Source organism: Lemur catta, chromosome 6, assembly GCF_020740605.2.
Source record: "Lemur catta isolate mLemCat1 chromosome 6, mLemCat1.pri, whole genome shotgun sequence".
Lineage (NCBI taxonomy): Eukaryota > Metazoa > Chordata > Mammalia > Primates > Lemuridae > Lemur > Lemur catta.
In genome coordinates this window covers 69,137,923-69,160,204 of record NC_059133.1, presented here as the reverse complement: position 1 = coordinate 69,160,204, position 22,282 = coordinate 69,137,923, and the positions used below count along the sequence as shown (strand labels likewise).

The 22,282-nt window shown below is 38.5% G+C and overlaps 1 protein-coding gene across 3 annotated transcripts in view; it reads right to left on the bottom strand.

Annotated features, from left to right (window-relative positions):
- Window positions 1-22,282, bottom strand: part of SINHCAF (SIN3-HDAC complex associated factor) — a 33,833-nt gene that overhangs the window by 6,924 nt on the left and 4,627 nt on the right. For 2 of the 3 annotated variants that reach the window (XM_045554071.1, XM_045554073.1), the window contains exons 2-5: window positions 12,270-12,417; window positions 9,512-9,611; window positions 7,009-7,135; window positions 215-365 (exon numbers count right to left, since the gene is read on the bottom strand). In XM_045554071.1, the coding sequence (XP_045410027.1) occupies window positions 215-365; window positions 7,009-7,135; window positions 9,512-9,611; window positions 12,270-12,397 (506 nt within the window). In that variant the 5' untranslated portion in view covers window positions 12,398-12,417. Of the gene's footprint in view, window positions 1-214; window positions 366-7,008; window positions 7,136-9,511; window positions 9,612-12,269; window positions 12,418-17,560; window positions 17,654-22,282 lie in introns of those variants that run through there. The other variant, XM_045554072.1, reaches the window with a different exon arrangement.

Sequence of the window (22,282 nt, the reverse complement as noted above, 5' to 3'; positions counted from 1 at the left end):
AAATTTAGGTACCTTGATGTGATTTTTATTTTAAATCAATTTTAATAGGAAGAACATACAAAATCCCAATTCTCTGCTCAATTACTGTTCAATCCACTCCAATCATGTGTGCTACCAGCTGTTTGCCAAATGCCATTTAATTGCTAAGGAAGTAGGAAACCACTGCCTGTAATGTAAGATGGTTTGCTGGTTAGACATATTCTGTTGCCTTTACCTTTTCCAGTATGTGAGATCTAAAAAGGAAAAAACTGGTGTTCTATTAGAACCAGAAGCCATCTCTGTATCTGAGCCATCATCGGACTGGTTACTGTAACACGGAGACTGAGCTGGGGAGGCACTTGAGGTGGTACTGTGAGCATCAGAATCTGCAATAAAGATAAAAAAGAAAATTTCAATTTCATCACTTGTAATTGCAACTAAACCTCAGCATAGGACATTGTGAATGAGTTGGTAAAAAAAGAAAAAGTAAAAAAAGAATTTATTTTCTATGCACTACTGATATTTGAAGATATTTGGACTAAAGTGTATTGTAAAAGAGAATGAAGGCTTCTGCTTCTAGGAAGATGGAGTAGATATACTCTCTCCCTATTCTTCCTGCTTATAGAACTAAAAACCCTGGATACTTTGTTAACATATCCAACAAACCAAAGACTCTGAAAGGTGATGACCACCTAGGGAGCTTGAGACCCAAGGAAAGATGTGGTGAGTTCTTTAATTTTTCTGAATTTTCTTTTTGCCTCATAAATCCCAGCCTTTGAAATGAACCAGCAGCAACCCTGAAATGCCAATGGGTGCAGGCGACCAAAAACCAAAAACCTAAAACCCCAATAAAAGCCTGCTCTTTCTAGCCAAAGAACCAGGAAAACGGCAGCCTAGCAAGACAGGAAACTTTTCTTAGACAATATCACTCTGCTTCAGCCAAACACCACAGAAAAAACTGTGGCCATCCCTTACCAACCCCAGCAAAGCCAAGGTGGGGAGCTTAGATTTATTTCTACCCTCATGAGACCGTTATGAAGCACAACACACCTCCACCAGGGTGTTGTCAGAGGAAGCCTAAGTGGAGAGCCACTAAGAACAAGGACACCCTCACCATATGGGAGCCTGAACTCCACCCCCCACATGCAAGTAGTAACAAGGAACACCCCTGTGACACACACAGATATCAATGGAAGCTGAGTGAGAAACCAGACTTCTAGCACCACCTGGCAGTAACAAGGTGGTGGTGGCCCTCTCCATTCTCCTGCACTTAGGGGTATCCAAAAAAGCCAGTTATAACAAAAGGTTTAAATAAGACCCAGAGTCTCACAACATAATCTAAAAACGTCCAGGTTTCAATCAAAAATCACATCATTTGGCCGGGCTCGGGGGCTCACGCCTACAACCCTAACACTTTGGGAGGCCGAGGCAAGAGGATTGCTTGAGGTCAGGAGTTTGAGACCAGTCTGAGCAGAATGAGACCCCATCTCTACAGAAAAAAGAAAAAAAACTAGCTGAGGCCGGGCGTGGTAGCTCACGCCTGTAATCCTAGCACTTTGGGAGGCCGAGGCAGGTGGATCATTTGAGCTCAGGAGTTCGAGACCAGCCTGAGCAAGAGCGAGACCCCATATCTACTAAAAATAGAAAGAAATTATATGGACAGCTAAAAATATATATAGAAAAAATTAGCCAGGCATGGTGGCACATGCCTGTAGTCCCAGCTACTCGGGAGGCTGAGGCAGGAGGATCGCTTAAGCCCAGGAGTTTGAGGTTGCTGTGAGCTAGGCTGATGCCACGACACTCTAGCCTGGGCAACAGAGAGAGACCCTGTCTCAAAAAAAAAGAAAAAGAAAAAGAAAAAAAATCCCATCATTCCAAGAACCAGAAAGACCTCAAAACGAATGAAAAAGCAAGTACATGCCAACACAAAGATGACAGATATGTTAGAATTATCTGGAAAAGATTTCATTCATTCATTCATTCATTCATTTATTTATTTTAAGCAAAGAATTTTCTTGCTACTGACAAAAATTTTAAAACAGCCATGATAAAAATGCTTCAGTGAGCAATTATGAACATGTTTGAAACAAATGAAAATACAGCCTCAGGAAAGAAATAGGAAATCTCAGTAAAAAAATAAAACCATAAAGAAAAAAACAAATGGAAAGTTTTGAACTGAAGAAATACAATAAATAAAACAAAAAGCTCAATGGATGGGCTCAACAGCAGAATGGAGAGGACACAGAAAACAAAAAGTAAACTGAAAGAAAGAACAAAAGGAATTACCCAATCTGAACAACACAGAGAAAACAAACAGAGCCTGAGACCTGTGGGACTATAACAAAAAAAAAAAATCCTATATTCATGTCACTGCAGTCCTGGAGGGACAGGAGAATGACAGTGAAGGTGAAAAAGTACTCAAATATACTTCGACACAAATCATTTGACATTTACTACAATTTCCTAATCAGAGAAATAGAAAAATTTGGATTTTTTTTGGGGGGGGGGGGGGGACACGGTCTCACTCTGTCACCCAGGCTGTATTGGAGTAGTGGGGTCACCGCAGCCTTGAACTCCTGGGCTCAAGCAGTCTTCTTGCCTCACCCTCCCCAGTAGCTAGGATTTCAGGCATGTGCCACCATGCCCGGCTAATTTTTTTTTAAATTGTCAAGTGAAAAGTTACACATTTGTGAACAATAGTAGCTAAAAACTTGTCAAATTTGGCAAGAGACATAAAGCTGGGGGATTCAAGGAGCTGAGCAAAACCCAAACAGAATATATCCAACGAAATCCGCACCAAGACATATCATAATTAAACTTCTAAAAACTAAAGAAGAAAAATATCTGGAAAGCAACCAAAGAAAAATGACACTGCACCTATAAAGGGAAAACGATAGATCCTGATTTAGTAAGGAATAAAGGCAATTTATTAGATGCAGAGGTAAATCTGATTTAATACTTTTGCCCTCAGAAGACTTCATTTAAATTTGCAAGCCAGAAATTAAATTTTTTGGTCAAGTCACTGTGTTGTAAGGCTACAGATACTGCTAGTCACAACAAGAATGGTATCATAAATAGTAATGGAGCCTACCACATATCTAATCTTTAGTTAAATACCCCCTTCTCCCAGGATATGTGGATAAAGCAATCCTCCAATCTCCAGTTGAGAACCAATGAAATATTTATTTAAGTATTTATGAGGCATGAAATCCTGTGTTATATGCTACATCGGAAGAAACAGACTAAAGAAAACTTTTTTGAATAGAGCTCACAAGTATTTTGTATTAACAAATGTTTATATAAAATAGCATAAAACTAATTATCTAAAACAAAGAAAGCACCATTGATGTTTTTAATATGCTAATTTAACAAACAAAATCCTCAAGAATATCAGGCTTTAAAGAAGTCTAGGGGAATATTTAAAAGACTTCCTAAATACTTAACATCAATAGTCAGCTCTGCACTGCTAAGGAAAACTCATATCTTTGAACTATTTAAAATTTCAGTTATTTGACCATTTTTTACCTGTAAAAACAATAATTTCATATGGTTTAACGTAATACTTAAGATACTAGGATATATACAACTAACAACATACACAGTAACGAAGAACTCTTTTCTAGAATGTAGATCTTCAAAGAACTGCAATTTTAGAAGTCTTAATTAGATTGGATTTGGAAAGGCACAAAAGAATGATTAGATAGCATCAAGTAGGTAGAGGCAATGAGCAAAGTCGTGGAAGCAGAACACACTATGCACTGAGGGACTAACTTAGTCCAAATAAAAATAGGATCTCCAAAGACTTTCTATAGCAACCAGAAAAATAAATTTTAGCAAGGATGACATAAAAAGAATAGCTAATAGTTATATAGGAATTTATTTTGTTTTACAAAACCCCTTCTTACTTGATCATCCCCATTTTTCTGATTAGAAAATTGTGGGTACGTATCAAGTGACTCCAGAGTTACACATTTGTAAATGATAAGAACCGTTAACACAAATCCAGATTTATCAGCAAGGCGAAATGGCTCACACCTGTAATCCCAGTGCTTTGGAAGGATGAGGAAGGATGGCCTACGGCCAGGAATTTGAAACCAACCTGGGTAACATAATGAGACCCCATCTCTACAAAAAAAATTTCAAAAAAATTAGCCGGCCATGGTGGCATGAGCCTGTAGTCCTAGCTACTGGGGAGGCTGAGGCAAGAAGATTGCTTGAGTCCCGGAGGTTAAGCCTGTAGTGAGATATGACTGCACCACTGTATTCCAGCCTGGGCAATGGAAGGAGACCTTATCTCTTTAACAAAAAAAAAAGAAAAAGAAAAAGAAAAAATCCAGATCTATCCCCATTTCTCTGATTAGGAAATTGTGGTTAAATGTCAAGTGACTCTTGTCAATGAGTCACACATTCATTAGTGACAAGAACTGTAATTCATAACTAAATCTTTTTTTTTTTTTATTTTTTTGAGACAGAGTCTCACTCTGTCACCAAGGCTAGAGTGCTGTGGTGTTAGCCTCAAACTCCTGGGCTCAAGCAATCCTCCTGCCTCTCAGCCTCCCAAGTTGCTGGGACTACAGGCACACACAGAGACACCCCGTTAATTTTTTCTATTTTTAGTAGAGATGGGGTCTCACTCTTGCTCAGGCTGGTCTCGAACTCCTGAGCTCAAGCAATCCTCCAGCCTCAGTCTCCCAGAGTGCTAGGATTACAGGCGTGAGCCACTGCACCCAGCCCCAAAATCTGTATCTGTTAAGCCCTAGGCCCGATGTCTTTCTAGCACACCACAAAAGAATGTCTCAGGGAGAGGATACAAGCTGGGTATGCACAGGATGCATGGAAGCAAACACTAAGCAGAGGCAGGGAGACCATTCAATGGGTGACGTATAAAAATTCAAATGTCTCAAAACTTATGTTGCACACATGTGTTAGCAATTCACAATGTACCTAAGGAAATCCTATTTTAGTTTGAGCCTCTAAAATCTACATTTCTTTTTTTTTTTTTTTTTTTTTTTTTTTGAGACAGAGTGTCACTTTGTTGCCCGGGCTAGAGTGAGTGCCGTGGCATCAGCCTAGCTCACAGCAACCTCAAACTCCTGGGCTTAAGCGATCCTACTGCCTCAGCCTCCCTAGTAGCTGGGACTACAGGCATGAGCCACCATGCCCGGCTAATTTTTTTTTGTATATATATTTTTTAGTTGGCCAGATAATTTCTTTCTATTTTTAGTGGAGACGGGGTCTCACTCTTGCTCAGGCTGGTCTCGAACTCCTGACCTCGAGCGATCCACCCGCCTCGGCCTCCCAGAGCTAGGATTACAGGCGTGAGCCACCGCGCCCGGCCTAAAATCTACATTTCTTATTAAAGGGATTTATTTTTGGTCTCCAACCACTACATAGCACAGTTTTATCATAAAACCCTAAAATTACACTGGATATATTCCCTTAGGTAAAGCAAAAGTTAGTCAGATATCACCTCCCCTGTAATTAAGGGAAAGAGCTAAGAATATACATATGAATAATCAATTTCCCCACCTTCAAGTGATAGAAGAAATTTACTGTTTCTCAATTGTTCATTAAAATATCCTTTGAGAGTAGAGGGTAGAGTTAAATCCCTTTTGGGGGGAGGGGAGGGTTGAAAGCTGGTTAAGAAAGGAACAGGTGTAATTCAAACACACAAATACACACACATTTGTGTTACCTAAATATTTTACCATAAATATAAAAATATTTTCACCAAATATTAAATTTATCATCTGAATAACTACGGATAGACTGGTTAAACACATATTTACTCAAGAGCACAAAGTTAGTAGCAAATCTGGAAAGACAAAATCCTCGGGCATTTTCTACCCCAGAGAGCAGAGTGGTATTATAGAAAGAGTACTGGGGTTTGAAGTTAGACAAAATCATCTCTACCACTTACTAAGTGATGCAGGTCAAGGTTACACCACCCCTCTGTGCTTCCTGTCCTAAGGTCTAACATGGAAACAACTGAGATAATTGTATGTAAGGTGCTTAGTACATATATCAAAATGCTCAAAAGATGAGTGAGTTCTTCTTCACCCCCCACTCTAGCCAGTCAGTACATTAACTTTTTCCATTGTTCTAAAACAAGGATGACAACCATTTGTCTTGCTTGGTAATATTTTGACTAACAGAGTCCACAGATTAATAAAAAATACTGAGAGCTCTAATATAGGTCCACAACTCCTGTCTACAATTCTGAGAAAGCTCTGAAAACACAAAGTTTATCCCAACATATTTGGCCACAAAATCTGGCATGACCAAACTATGTTTCTAAGTAGACAAACCTGACTAGCCTATTTACAGTCCATTTATTTCACCGAATATGACTATTCCTACATTTTTGCTGTAGAAATACTAATGTGTTTGATTCAGTAGTGCTGACTCAGACCCCACTGAGGGCACTACAGATATTATACAACATTGTATGCAGTATATTTCCATTTCAAAATCTGAAATCTAAATTCCAAAATATAGATGTACTACTACAGCACTCTCCCCAGCAACTTCCAATAAGAGCATGGGAACCTGACATTAATTGACATTCCTTTCCCATTTTATCCCCCCCACAACACACACCACCCCTTAAACCTGAGAGTCCTGAGGCTGGCTTTATGCTAATATGTGAGTTATGATTTCTAAAGTTACTTTCCAAAAAACCGGGGGTTTGATCTCAGATTGTCCACTAATTATTTACATCCCTTCCTGAACATCTCCAGACACGATGCACCTTCTGGAAAATTAAGATGTCGTTAAAGACATCAGAGTGGTCTCAGTACAATTTAAAGAAGTGGCTAGCTGGTGGAAGTACTCTCATGACATCAAAATCAGATAGAGTTCCAAAATTTCATAGAAATAAGATAGCATCTCCACCAAGTCAACACTGCCTTTCAGCACTCTTTTTAAAAAGTAATAGAGAACAAAATGATCCACACACACCATACACCACCCCCAGTCAAAAATAAAAACAATTATTCTAAGTACTAACATTCTAGTATCACAACTTACTATGACGTTTAAATTCCTTCTGCAGTTTACTGATCTGGTTGCTTTTTATCCTGTTTCCAGACAGAGTTTTCACTTTCTTTGGTTTCAATGTAGTCTTTAGGCTGGGTCCTGCCCTTGCATCTACCACCTGGAAGAAAATACTGAATATTTAATATCATTTTAAAAAATTACACCAGTGTATCCATCTGGTTCCAACCCATGCCTATTTGAGGGAGTCCTGCTTCCCAAGAACTGAAAACCAGTTTTATACTCAAAGAGTGTCAGAGGGTCCATGTATACTTTTAGTCATCACATAATATGGAAAAATAAATTTTCCATATCCTATTTATCTACTGGGGTTTAAAAAAATTTTTTTTCCTTTGAAGTGGGCAATAGCAGGAGTCTGCTAGAAAAAAATTTTAAATAGACTTACATATGGGATAATCATTATTAGATAACCCAACTAGGTTAAGAATCAAGCCTAACAACTAATGTTTCTACAGGATGATGTTTTGCAGTTTACAAAAAGCTTTCATATACTTTCGATTTTACCTTTACCACAGAGCAGTAAAGGGGCTATTTTTGTTATTCCAATTTTAGACCAAAGGAAAACAAGGCAAGCAGTGGTGTAGACCTGCAATCTCAGCTACTTGGGAGGCTGAAGCCAGAGGATCATCTGAGGCCAGGAGTTCAAGACCAGGCTGGATAACATAACGAGACCCAGTCTCTACAAAGTATTTTTTTTAATTAGCAGAGCTCAGTAGTGCATGCCTATAGTCCTAGCTACTGGGGAGGCTGAGGCAGGAGGATTGCTTCAGCCCAGGAGTTCAAGGCTACAGTGAGCTATGATCACACCACTGTACTCTAGCCTGGGAAACAGAGCTGAGACCCCATTTGTCTCTTAATTGAAAATAAAAAATAAAAAAATGAAAAAACACTACAGGCCGGGCGCAGTGGCTCATGCCTGTAATGCTAGCACTCTGGCAGGCCGAGGCCGGAGGAAGGCTTGAGCTCAGGAGCTCGAGACCAGCCTAAGCAAGAATGAGACCCCGCCTCTACTAAAAATACGAAATTAGCCAGGTGTGGTGGCCCGAACCCATTTCAAAAAAAGAAAAAAGAAAACAAGGCATAGAGAACTTAAGTATTTTGCCTTGTTTCACTAAGCTAATAAATGGGTATGACCTCACCTTAATCCCTGAGGTCAGTTACATGATGACAATAGAATGTTCTTCTACAATCTAGCACAGCTATTGATCTAGCCCTGTATAGTCCTATTTCTTATATATTCTTCACTTACTATTTGTAGATTTCCACCCTATGTAAAAAGGAAGGTTTTCTTCCTTCAAAATCACAGCCCATCATAATAATTTAACATCGTCACCAAAGGACAGTGTGAGGCTAGTGTAGGGAAAAAGGCAAAGAAAAATACCTGCCTACTTAAAAAAGTTTTGTGCAAATTTCATAAATCTTCTGAAAGCTAACATACAAAAGAATTAAATAAGACTTAACAGTATTGTTCTGGTCATCAAAAATATTTTATTAAGAACTCTAGTGACATGGGAAAGTGAAAGGGCAAACAGAACACAAATTAACATGCCAGCTTGATCTCAACTAGATTTAAATAGAGAATAACAATAGCTTCTAATTGAGTGATCACTATGTTATACTCTATATATATCATCTCATTCAGCTCTCACAATAGCTCTCTGAGATAGCTATTATCTTTATACTTCATAAATAAATGTAACCTGCCCAAAGTCCACAGGTAGTAAGTGGTGACAGTAAGATTCAAATCCAAGTCTGATTCTAAAACCTATGTGCTCACTGGTACCAACCTGAATCCAAAGGAAGGTTATTGTAAGAGGTTTAAAAAAGAATGCAGGCCGGGCGCGGTGGCTCACGCCTGTAATCCTAGCTCTGGGAGGCCGAGGCAGGTGGATCGCTCGAGGTCAGGAGTTCGAGACCAGCCTGAGCAAGAGTGAGACCCCGTCTCTACCAAAAATAGAAAGAAATTATCTGGCCAACTAAAAATATATATACAAAAAAATTAGCCGGGCATGGTGGCTCATGCCTGTAGTCCCAGCTACTCGGGAGGCTGAGGCAGTAGGATCGCTTAAGCCCGGGAGTCTGAGGTTGCTGTGAGCTAGGCTGATGCCACGGCACTCACTCTAGCCCGGGCAACAAAGTGAGACTCTGTCTCAAAAAAAAAAAAAAAAAAAAAAAAAAGAATGCATGTCTAATTAACTCTGGGAATTACTGGGTTAAGCCTAAAAATATGTGAAGGTGCACTGTGAATCTCTAAAAGGGGGTATCGGATACAGCCTTAGGGAAATGCCACACCAGGCTATTCTGTTCTAAACATGCCAAAATGTTAAGCGATTATATCTGAGCAGCAGCTAGTGTTTTTCTTTATTCTTTTTACATTTTTCTACCCTAGGGATATATTACTTCCTAAATTGGGGGAAATTAATGTTATTTTAAATATAATAGAGGTATAATTGAAAAAGAAGAAAGATTAACTCACATGATTCCAGTTTTTTTTTGATCCTGCTGGCAACTTCTTCCATCTTTTCACGAGCAGGACACAGGCATTGCAGATGTCTCCTGAACGAGTTTCATGCAACCTGATAACGAAACAATCAAACGTTTATCAGTCTCCTTTACCTTAAAGAATTTATGCAAGTACATTTCTTTTGGAAAAAACTTTATCCATTTATGGCTTATACATGCAATTTAATCATCATAGATGATCCAGTTCCGTTGTTTCTATGGTATATTTCAAAAATATAACTAACTTCTAGATCCAGTGAACCAATTCTATGTACTGCAATTCAGTCATTTTAAAATAAAATAGATTTTTTAAATTAAATAACAATAAAACTTACCTAAAAGAGATGGTTTTCTACAATGCTGTCTGATCTTTTGTGAAATGTGTAGATATTTCATAAGCAATAAAATGCCACCCTTTGAGTATTAATAAAACAATGTGTCATGATATCCTAGTTTCACAACAAACAAAACCAGAAAGGCATTGTAGTTTTAAAAAACATGATTATATTGCCAGGTGCCTGTCTGTACTCAAGAGGCTAAGGAAGGAAGATTCCTTGAGCCCAGGAGCTTGAGGCTAGGGTACTATGAATACCCACTGCACTCCAGCCTGAGCAATAGAGTGAGACCTCTCATCTCTTTAAAAAAAAAAAAAAAAAAAAATTATATTTGCATAGGGGGGAAATCTAAAGGACTAAGTTGCCAAGTTGTTTTTTAATTATATCTGAGGAACTTTTACTTACTACTTTTCCTATATTATAAATACATACCAAAAAATACTAATAATATATATTATGTATAAAATTGGAAATGAAGACATTAAAAGAAAAATGTAGGCCAGGAGCAATGGCTCACATCTGTAATCTCAGCACTTTGGGAGGCGAAGGCAAGAGACTCACTTGAGCCCAGGAGTTCGAGACCAGCCTGGACAATATTGAAACTCCATTTCTATAAAAGCAAATATAAAAATTAGTCAGGAGTGGTGGCACGCAATTGTAGTCCAGAAGGCTGCAGTGAGCTATGATAGCACCACTGTATTCCAGCCTGGACAACAGAGGCCTTGTCTCTTAATTGAAAATAAAAAATAAAAAAATGAAAAAACACTACAGGCCGGGCGCGGTGGCTCATGCCTGTAATGCTAGCACTCTGGCAGGCCGAGGCCGGAGGAAGGCGTGAGCTTAGGAGCTCGAGACCAGCCTAAGCAAGAATGAGACCCCGTCTCTACTAAAAATACGAAATTAGCCAGGTGTGGTGGCCCGAACCTGTAGTCCCAGCTACTAGGGAGGCCGAGGAAGGAGGATTGTTTGAGCCCAGGAGTTTAAGGTTGCTGTGAGCTAGGTTAATGCCAGAGCACTCTAGCCCAGGCAACACAGCAAGACTCTGTCTCAAAATAAATAAACAAACAAACTATAAGGCTGGGTGAGGTGGCTCATGCCTGTAATCCTAGCACTCTGGGAGGCTGCGGTGGGACGATCACTTGAAACCAGGAGTTCAAGACCAGCCTCCTCAAAAGCAAGATTCCCATCTCCACAAAAAACAGAAAAATTAGCCAGGTGTGGTAGTGTGCGCCTGTAGTCCCAGCTACTCAGGAGGATGAGGCAGGAGACTGGAGGTTGCAGTGAGCTATGATGATGCCACTGCACTCCAGCCCTGGTGACAGACAGAGCAAGACCTTGTCTCAAAAAAAAAAAAAAAACCTACAAAGTCCAGAATTAACAAGAAATGATCGACAAATGTCCTGATAAGAAAAAAGTGGTGAAATTAACTTCTAACGTGAGAAATGGCTCAACAATAAGCATTTTATTTATCCAAGTATTTGTTAGAAAAATTCCATTTTATTAAGCAGAGGTCTACTGTCAAAAGATAAATGAAAAATGAAATTATAAGATGAAAGCTCACATACCCTGACAAGTTTAAGGGTAGAACATTAACTTTTGTTAGTATCATCTTCCTCAGCAGATTAGGTTAAAATGTATTTCTATTTTTTAGAAAAACAATACAAAGGCAGAAAAACATGGGTAGACGACTGTGACATGACAGAATAAGGGTAATTTTAAAAAACTCCCTTATACCTGCAGTCCCCAACCCCCAGACCACGGACCAGTACTGGCCTGTGGTCTGTTAGGTATCAGACTGCACGGCAGGACGTGAGCTGCAAGCTTCAGCTTCATAGGAGTGTCAACTTCATCAGAGCTTCAGCTTTATCCCAGTTTCATCCGTATTTACAGCCACTCCCACCACCACATAAGCCCCGCCTCCTATCAGATCAGCAGGGGGCATTAGATTCTCACCCAAGCTCAAACCCCACTGTAAACTGCGCATACCAGGGATCTAGGTTGCACACTCCTTCAGAGAATCTAATGCCTGATGATCTGAGGTGGAGCTGAGGCGGTAATGCTAGCGCTGGGGAGTGGCTGCAAATACAGAGAGGTTTGACTGCACAATAAATGTAATATGCTTAAATCATCCAAAACCACCCTCCACCCCACCCCATCCATGGAAAAATTGTCTTCCACAAAACCAGTCCCTGGTGCCAAAAAGGACCACCTAAGTTAACAATAAAAGGATATGTCTTGGTAATAACCAAGGCTCCAGTAGGAGCCTTAAATAGCCTAGATTAGAATATAAGTGATTTTAATTATCAGCACACTGTTCCAATTGCCTTGCTTGGAAATACTTCCATATGCTGTGATATTTTGCACTCTAAGAATGGTACAAACATCAGATGATCTTACCCAAAACAGCTCTGGAAGTCCTTTTCGTAGCGTTTACTGTCAGTAAATCGAGAACTGGAGGACTTAGCTCTGCAAATACAGCAGCCCTCTATACTTCGGTACATCTTTGGCTTGTGAAAACCAAACATCTTTTCTTCTGGGCAACAGTCTGTAAGACCAAAGGAATTGACACAGCTTTGTTGAGGGCTAAAACAGGAAATCATTAAGAGTTCTCTGTGCTCCATCCCACCCACAAGCAACTTAGTGCTATATAACCAAGCCAGACAGGGGCACTCTGGGGAAGACCCTCCTGGATCTACCTCCACCTTTGGCACTATCATGGCAAGTGTGTAAAACATACAGAATAGCTCAGTTATTTAAGGAGGCTTCTACTACTTCCAATTCTCCTAGCAAACATTCTGAAAATGGGAAAAAGGGAGCAGTTTTTAAAAATCAAGTTTTTAAGCAAAAAATACCACAAACTCCCCCCTATAATCCTGTAAAATGATGAGATCATATACAATCAGGGATGCACTCTAAAATTTAAATATGTACCTTTTTATTTTGTACCTCTGCATTAACGTGCTTCCCCTGTGGGAAAGTTTTGAATATTTACCATGACCACTGTTTTATACTAAACACACAAGTAGCTCACTATGCATCAACCCACACTACACTTTGCCTTATGGGAAATCAGAGGGGATTTCTTCTGTGATAAATGGGAAGTTCTAAGCAGTCAAGTCTGGCCATGAATTGAAACTGCTCAGAGGATGTAAAATTCACAAAAATCCAAAATTAGAATTTAAGAATAATTCCATAAAAGATTAAGATAATTTAAATAAATAAATTAAAAATGCTGCCTGACCATTGCTCTGCCCCTCAGTTCTTACAGAGGTTTCTGGATCTCTTCTATAAGGCTTTGTGCCTGAGGGCAGTAATAGTGGGAGACAAAAATGCAAGAGATGTGGAATGAAATAATGAATTGTAGTTCCTCTGCTCAAAAAAAAAAAAAAAAAATCTCAACATAGGCCAGGCATGGTGGCTCACACCTGTAATCCTAGCCCTTGGGAAGGCTGAGGCAGGAGGATGGATCACTTGAGCCCAGGAGTTTGAGGCTGCAGTAAGCTATGATCATGCCATTGCACTATAGCCTAGGGGACACAGCAAGACCCTGTCTCAAAAAAAAAAAAGGTCTCAACATCAAGAAAGGAAAAAAAACAGCTCTAGGGCTGGATGCAAAAATATAGCTGGCAATAAATCTGTACCTTACAAGTAATTTGGAATATACAAACCAAGGACCAACTTCACCAGAACATCTAGACTAAGAGAGGCAATGAAAAGGCAATGAATATACAAACTAAACCCCAGTGGACAAGTCCAGAGGATATATGTGTATGTATGTGTCTAAGGTTCCAATGACAAATAAACACAAAAGTATCATATAAAGCACCAATAAGAGAAAAATATTAATACCAATTACCTTTATGCCCAACGTTTTTTTAGAAATGAACTTAAATAAATTAAGTAAAACCATAACTTCAGTACAGTCACACGTCGCTTGATGATGGGATACATTCTGAGAAACGTGTCCTACCCATCCTTGTACAAACATCATCGTGTCCTACCCATCCTTGTACAAACATCATCGTGTCTACTACACAGCCTACTATACACCTAGGCTATATGGTATACCCTTTTGCTCCTGAGCTACAAACCTGTACAGCATGTTATCATACTGAACACTGCAGACAACTGTAACACAATGGTAAATATTTGCATATCTGAACATAGGAAAGGTACAAAAGAAATATGGCATTATATTGTTATGGGACCACCTTCATATATGCAGTCTGTCATTGACTGAAATGCCCTTATGTGGCCTACGTATTTCTCTTTGGGTTATCTCTTGCCTGATTCTATCCATTCCAAATTTGGTTAGTCCATCAGGGCAATTATTCATGAGTGATTCAGAGAAGTAACCAAATAACCAGGTTTTTTGTCTTCCTGTCTAACTTTGAGATTGAGGGGTTCTGAAATATGGGCAGAGGTTTTATAATGTTTTTAAGAAAATATTTTATAAGATTTTTATTAGCAAAATAATTAGCTAAAAATGGAAGCTTTCCTTTTAACAGGAGCTATGGTTAATGAAGTATTTCTCTTCAATGTTTTCATTGGTGACAAAGGCACGCAAATGAGTGGGATGGGGCAAGGCAGAAGGCCAATGATGCATTTCAATAATTAAGTCTAAACTAATAGTTACCTCTAAGAATTGTTAAAACAAAAAAAAAATAAATATTCTTAGTTGAATCATTTAGTTAAATGTTCAGGAGTGTGATATTTTTGAGAGGAAAAAAATGAGGAAAGTACCCTGTATGTAGTAAGAAAAGGTACAGGGAGGCCTGTTAAAATAAGGCAGATATTTTTTATTCAATCTAACAAATCCACATGGTAACTGAAAAGAAAATGGCCTCCTGAAGAAAATGGTCACATGCTGCTTTGGAAAAAACAATGTCAAATGACAGAGGATTGCAGAAACAAGAAAGCAGAGTAGAAGTTATTGGTTTAATTTGTATATTCCTGTTTTAAGGCAAAACATAATGTAGTTCTTCTTGTCCTTACATCATCCTGTGTTCTTCTCCAATCTCCCCTAACACTCTGCATTACCATCAAGAAGGTCTCAGGTTCACATTTCCCCTTATAATCTCCAGCTTCACCAATAGCTCTAGGAAAACTTCAGCCTCCCCTCTCAGCAAGGACAAAGGAAGTACAGCAAAAAAAGGCCAGTTCGGTCCATTAGCACATAGACTAAATCATATTACAATAGATAGATTCCTATCTCTACCCTCACAATCCCTTTTCTTTTCTCCCAAATATACCATCAAAAACTATATATATAGCATTCAGATCATCTCTAAGATATGAACTACCTTCACTGGGGCTGGATTTGACCAACAAGCCACAGTTTGTGCCAGTTTTATAACAATTGTTAAGGAATGCTATGGCTATGGCTAAATACGGAGACTTTCCTTTCAATCAGCAGCTATTGTCAATCAAGTGTTCATCCTCAATGATTTTTTTTTTTTGCTGGTGGGGACCTCCACAAAAACTTACCCACCAGCCCCTGGCAAGACATTCCATTCTTCATTTGAGGTATATTCTTCTTAGACATCAGAGAAAATTGCCTGACGTCTTATGATTCATAATCCTTCTTTATGTAGTGTGACCTTACTTTTGTCCTAACAAAATTCTTCTTCCTGAACATCTGAAAGAGATCTAAATCCTAGGGGTCACCCTCTTTTAGGCAGTGCTCAGTGTGAAATGCAATGAGGTAGCAGACACTTGTCCTGATGCAACACACAGCAGCACATGAACCTTTGAATGGATGACTACTTAATAAACCTATTAAACCTTATCCCCACACTTGAGAGGCACCTGGGAATCTGCAGCAAATACACAGGGGTTTCATTTTAGGCTTTGTTTACAGCAACCCAGTTAAGCTATAGTTGGTGTTTAACCATTGTGAGGTTTGGGGAGCCCTGATGTTAATTCAAAGTATTTTCACAAAAACTACAGACTCACTAGGGTGTTTAAAAAATGCTACCTAATCTCTGGAGGGAAACCAAGGACACAAAAATAACCTCTGAAACCAAGTTACTTTATATATCTGAGAGGGTGGTGGGTGGGAGTGGCACAACTTGATTTTAAACTGGAGATCTGAGATTTCTGTTATTTCAAGCAACCTAATGGTCCTTTACAATGTTTCTTTCCTAGTCCCACATTTGTGCAATATTAAATGACTCCTCCAGAACAATCTATCTTGTCTGTTCAAAGGACACCATCAGCTAATTTGTGAGTTTTGCATCCATTCTCATAGGTGTCACATCATTCAGCACTATGTTTTAATAGAAGGAAGCTAAAACCATCTGCTTCCTTACTGATGAATAGTTAGAGTTGAGAGCAGACCCCATACAAACTCACACTTAAGCATGTGTTTGGGGAAAGCAGAAGAAAATTAAGCTTTGAGATAAAGCCAAAAATCAGGAAGGACTTAAAATACTGATTGAAAACTGTCATTTGTCTTCTAAAATTAAATAACAGTGAAGGTTATAAAACTCTGAATATACTAAAAGCCACTGAATTGTACACATTACAAGAGTGAATTTTAGGCTGGGCATGAGGTGGCTCATGCCTGTAATCCTAGCACTTTGCGAGGCCAAGGTGGGAAGACTGCTTAAACTCAGGAGTTTGAGACCAGCCTGAGCAAGAGTGAGACCCCATCTCTACTAAAAATAGAAAAATTAGCCAGGCATCCTAACATGGGCCTCTAGTCCCAGCTACTGAGGCTGAGGCAGCAAGATAGCTTGAGCCCAGGAGCTGGAGGTTGCAGTGAGCTATGATGACATCACTGGCCTCTACCAGGGGTGACCGAGTGAGACTCTGTCTCAAGAAAAACAAAAGAGTGAATTTTATATGTGAATTACAGCTCAGTAAGCCTGCTTTCAAGATATAATAAAAATAAAAATCACTGGGTTAGGAATTCTCCTGTCTTTATTTTATCTTTGTAACCTCAGTCCATCCAGGATGCCAGTCTCACAGGTGTAGTAAATGTGTTGACTAAATTTATCTAAAAGCTGTCATTTATACGGCATTTCACATTTTATAAAAGACTTTTATTGACATTATTTCTTTGGCTACTGTCAGCCAAATACCCCCTAAACTTTTAAGATACAGCAAAAAACAAATCAACCCCACTGGGATTCCGGCTCTGTACAATTTAACTGAATCTCCCAAAATTAAAAAGATTAAAGTGAATAGCTAAATCAGGAAAAGCAATAAAATAAATAACTAATTATATGAACATATGTAAACCAAAAAAAATGAAGTTTTAAAATGCAATAATCAATTCTAAACATCTGTTTGGGATGATTTGCTGTGATTTCTTCTACTTTAAAGCTGTGAGTTGCACATAGATCTAATGATCAACTTTATGAAGAGGCATGGGTAATGTAACCTTGGCGTTGATGACTCGAGAAAAGGATGAGGTAACTACTACATATCAAAGATACAGAAGGGCCAATTCTAATCTAATCTAATGAGATTGTAAAGCCAAAGATCAGAGATGATGTCTAACTTTACATCTAATTCAAGACATAAGTTCACTGAGTGTACTATAATATAAATGGGAAAGAAAAAGAACCTTCACAGCAACTATCAATATTATTATAAAAAGAAATGCTATTTAAGGTAAGTTTTCTGATAATTAATTTTAAGCTTAAAGACGATCTCTTATAAATTTTAATAATACCACATACCTGTTGATTTTGAGCTCCAACCAGGAAAAGTGTAAATACTGAAATTCAAATTTTAGAGCATTTAATATCTTTTAAATATGGAATAGGGAGACAGTGAAAAGGTGAAGAACTTAATTCTACAAAGTATTTTTTTTTTTTTTGTCTTTCTAAATCTTATAAGTGTGGCCAGGCACAGTGGCTCACACCTGTGATCTCAGCCCCTTGGGAGGCTGAGGGAGGAGGACCGCTTGAGGCCAGGAGTTGGGAGACCAGCTTCAGTGACATAGCTAGACCCTATCTCTATAAAACATATACATATATTTTTAAAATCTTATTATAAGGGTGTTAATTTAACATTTACAAAAATTGAGAGGGTTGTTATTATGACAAATTTAAGATCCGTTAGGCTTGCTTTAGTTGGTATGCATGCTTTGAAGGACACCATTAGTTATTCCGATATAATAACTTGCCCAATTCCACTTTCTACATTCCTTCTTCTGGCTTTTTTATATATAGAAGTAAAGGCTTTTTTATATTCAAAAATACCTTTCAAAATTCTAAAATGCCACTGGATGGACTAGATGGAAGAAAACTGAGAGAGAAGTAGCCAAAGGTGGTAAAAATCAGGAAGTTAACTTTACCACTTGTTCATGCCATCTTGGGAATTGATATTCTGACATGCACAAATTAGGGATTCAACCTGCCAAATGAAAAGTATTCTTAGCTTTCACTAGACCAAAACCCTGTAACTTCTAATCATTATTTTTTCTTTCTAAAAATCAACTGACCTAGACCTTTAAAAAAACACAAGATAGTGGAAGAGACCTAATGTCTGTGGATTTTCAGACTGGTTAGATTATAGTGTCTTCTTACTACAGAATACTGTTTCAACCTTTAAAAAGAATGCAGTAGTAGATCTATGGCATTATGTAGAAAGGGAATTATGTCTAAGATATCCTGTTCTATAAAACAAGCAAGTTGAATAGTTATATAGTATAATCCCACAGTGTGTTTTAAAAATGAGACCTTAAGTACACAAACTGCTATTTTACATAGGTTTTTTAAAAACAGTAAATAGTGGTTGCCTCTGAGGAGGGCAAGCATGAAGGAAGCTTACTTTCACTTTACTCCCTTCTATACTACTTTTTTCTTAACCAAGAAGAGCATTGCTCCCCAATAGCCTTGGTTATCATCACACACCTTCATTTAACTAAAGAGGAATCTGAAAAAGCCCAGACAGCTTAAATAAACTTCGTGAAAGCCATATACATGGAGAGATACACGTTAGAAAATACACTCCCATGGAAGAGATTACAGAATAGACTAGTAAGATCAGAACAGACACAGAGCAGAATGGGAAGGAAATTCAGAAGAGACAAACTAAAGATTTGTAAAGTGGGAAGGAAGCAGCAGGAACAAAGACAAAAAGAACTAAGCAAACAAAGACAACTTTGAAGTGAAGGAGATGCATTTCTTTACAGCCAAACTTTAAATGACAGGATGATGGGAAACAAGAAGAAATAAACATGAAAAAACACTCGTGATCACAAGCTGTGGGAATCCTGGAGTTGCTGTAATCGGTAATGCCACCATTGACACCGTCTTAGTCAATCGTATACTATCTTTAATCACATACAAGTACAGGATCCAGTAAACACTAACAGTGTAACTGGAGCAACACTCTTCACAAAGGGTCAGTAAGACTGTTTTGTACTCTCCCGCTGCTAGGCCACTTGGTTGCAATATTCTCAACAATGAGACATGTTTCATCAGCGCTTAAGGAAAACCATGGAGCAATAAAACAGTATTATTTCCTCTTACCTGCTGCTTTTGGATACCAGCCTACATCCAAGCAAAGGTTCTGAATTTACTTAGTCACTTTTAAGGGACAAATTTAAATTTGCCTGAAGAAAGTGGTGGTGGGACCCCACTTGTTTGCCAACAGCTTCTGCAAACATGCACCCTGTTTATGGTAAAGTATTTATAACTGTGGCTGTCTATGGAATCCACATTTGGCAGAAGAGCCTAAAACTCATCTTATAGAAAGAAGTCAAACTCAGAAATAAACAAATCTTCAGCTGAAGTAGCATGTTAAAAATAAAAATTAAAATCCAAGTCTTTGGGTTTTAGATAGTATTAAAAAAAACAAAATACCAGGCCCCCCCACTTGGGTAGTGCTTAAAAAAAAAAAAAAACTAGATCTCCCAATTCTAGATTAACAGGGATTCCAGGTGGGTGAGAAAGTTGAAAGCACTGGACAGAGAGTATTTATTTGTTTTTAAGGGATGATGATCAGTTAGAAAATGTAACTATAGTGGAGTCTAGTGAAAAAAGCACTCACTGTACTGAGTTAACTTAAGAGTCTATTTCTGCTTCTGTCTTTACAACTGAATAGGAAGTCACTTCTAATTTTATTTGCCCCTTTGTAATTATTAGGGTAAAATCTCACTTCTACTTTCCAGGGACGCTGTGAGACAATCTATGAACATACCAGTATATGTATACTGTTTATTTCCTTGAATTTATAAGACTTGCACATTACAGAAAAACAAACTATATCTCTCCTAGGATATATCCAACAAATTAAACTAAGGGTAGAATCCTAACTTTTGAAGTTTTCTTTTAAGTCCAGACCTGTGGGAACAGAAAAACTTCGCCTTTCAGGGAGACTTTAAGGTCATTAAATGGGCCCATATTCCTTTCTGCGAAGCTGTTCTCCCATTTTCAAGCTTTACAAAAATGTTAAGAAAGGGAGTACACGGTAGTACACACACTTGATCTGACCCAAACCTCAGAAAAGTTTCTTAATCTCTCTAACCCTCTGTATCCTTGTCTATAAAATAGGGATAAATCCCAAATCTGCTGAATAAGATCTGTAAAGCACCAACACAAGGATTGGCACATGGTAGGCACTCAGCTCTTACAATTGTTTATATGCACAACTCTTTTCTCTTTCTTCTTCCCCTCTCACATTTCACGAATAATTTTGGTTTCTGTTTTTAGGCAGTCCACTCTCAAGAAGCTACTAACACCCTTATACTGGTAATTCCCCAGTATTCATGTCCTGGTCCAACCCCTCCCTTTGCCCTAGGATCAACATGGCCAATTGATCAACAAGCCAGTCTAACTTTTAAATGCCCTAAATTGATTACATTCTCTTTCTGTCCAAAACTGTTCTTCCTATGTTTACCCATCCTGGTTATTATCCACAGTCACACACACAAAAAATCTGTAAGTCAATTAGGCTCTTCCTTCACTTTCTGCATGGCCCCAACCAAGTTCACTATGAGGTCCTTAGCGATTCTGCTGCTTCTTTCATTTCTTTGGTTCATGTTCTCTCCCATCCCCACTGCCTGTTTGTCCCTCACCATATTCCTTGAACTCCTGTCAGAACCTCATAACTAACTTCCCTCCAGACGGTATCTTCTTAAAGTTCAAATGTTAATCATCCACTCCAAGGCACCAACACTGGCTTCAAGATAAAATCTAAACTCTTTGGCAAGGAATTCAAAGCTTTTCAGGACCTGGTCCTGCCTACCAGCTGCTCCCAACTTGGAATTCTGATATTCCAGGAGTGTCAAATCAACTTTAATAACCACTCCTCTCTACTCAGGCTGTTATTTCTGTCTGAGATGGCTTACCCTCCCATCCTCTGGACCTGGGAAATTCTTTGAAGAATTATTTCTCTTTCCCTTCCATATCTTTATTAGAACAACTAGCACACAAAATTTCACTTACTTGATTACTGTATTATCTCCTCTACTCATGGTAAACCATTGCAGAGCAGGAACTAAGTCTTATATTACAATCAGATGCTGACTGTACACAGTACACAGAAACGGGTAGAATTTGCTAACTACCCAAAGAATGGGCTAGCCAAGATGAATCTGAAAGGTATATTTAAGGGCATGGATGAGAAATGTTGTCCATAATAAAAATGTGAATTAAAAAACCTGATGTTTTAAAAGGAGTCATTTTTCTTTAACATTTGGTCTACAGACTTTTGCAGAAAAAAATTGTGAGGTTTAAGCCAGGCACAGTAGAGTGTATGCCTGTAGTCCCAGCTATTCAGGAGGCTGAGGTGGGAGCACTGCTTGAGCCCAGGAGTTTGAGTCCAGCCTGGGCAACACAGCAAGACCCTCTTAAAAAATTGTTAGGTTTAAATTTTTCCAGGAAATGTAAACCCAATGAATTAGTTTAGAGAGCTAGTTCAACTCAGCATACATTGCTATTCACCAAATTAAAATAACACTAAACCAAATTAAACTTATAACAAGTGGAAACAACTAATACAAAGCTAGAAATGAATTATTTTAGTTCAACCGCAACTTTTGTACTTGAATATGTAATAGCAAATGTGCTTGTAACTTTAGTGTTTGGGGCAAAAAGAAAACCTCCCAACCTTAAAAACAAACTCCCTTCTTTTAGACTAGATGCATTTCCAGATTATTTCCACAATACAAAAAAACTTAGTTGTAGATTCAATTAAAAGAGAAACTGAAGGAGCAAAAGACAACAAAATTTTCTCAACTTAAAACCCCCAAAATCAAAACTAAGCGGGTAATGCAGGACACTCTCGTGGACAAGAGAAATCAGGAAGAAAGAAAATGGCATTTTTCTAGGTCTCCACAGGACTTTTTGATGTAAAATGGTTGAATCAGAATTGGAAAAGCAACCAGGAGTTGAGGGCAGTGTCTTCCCAGAACCAGTTTCTGAAGGTGGGGAAGGGGGCCAAAGACACTC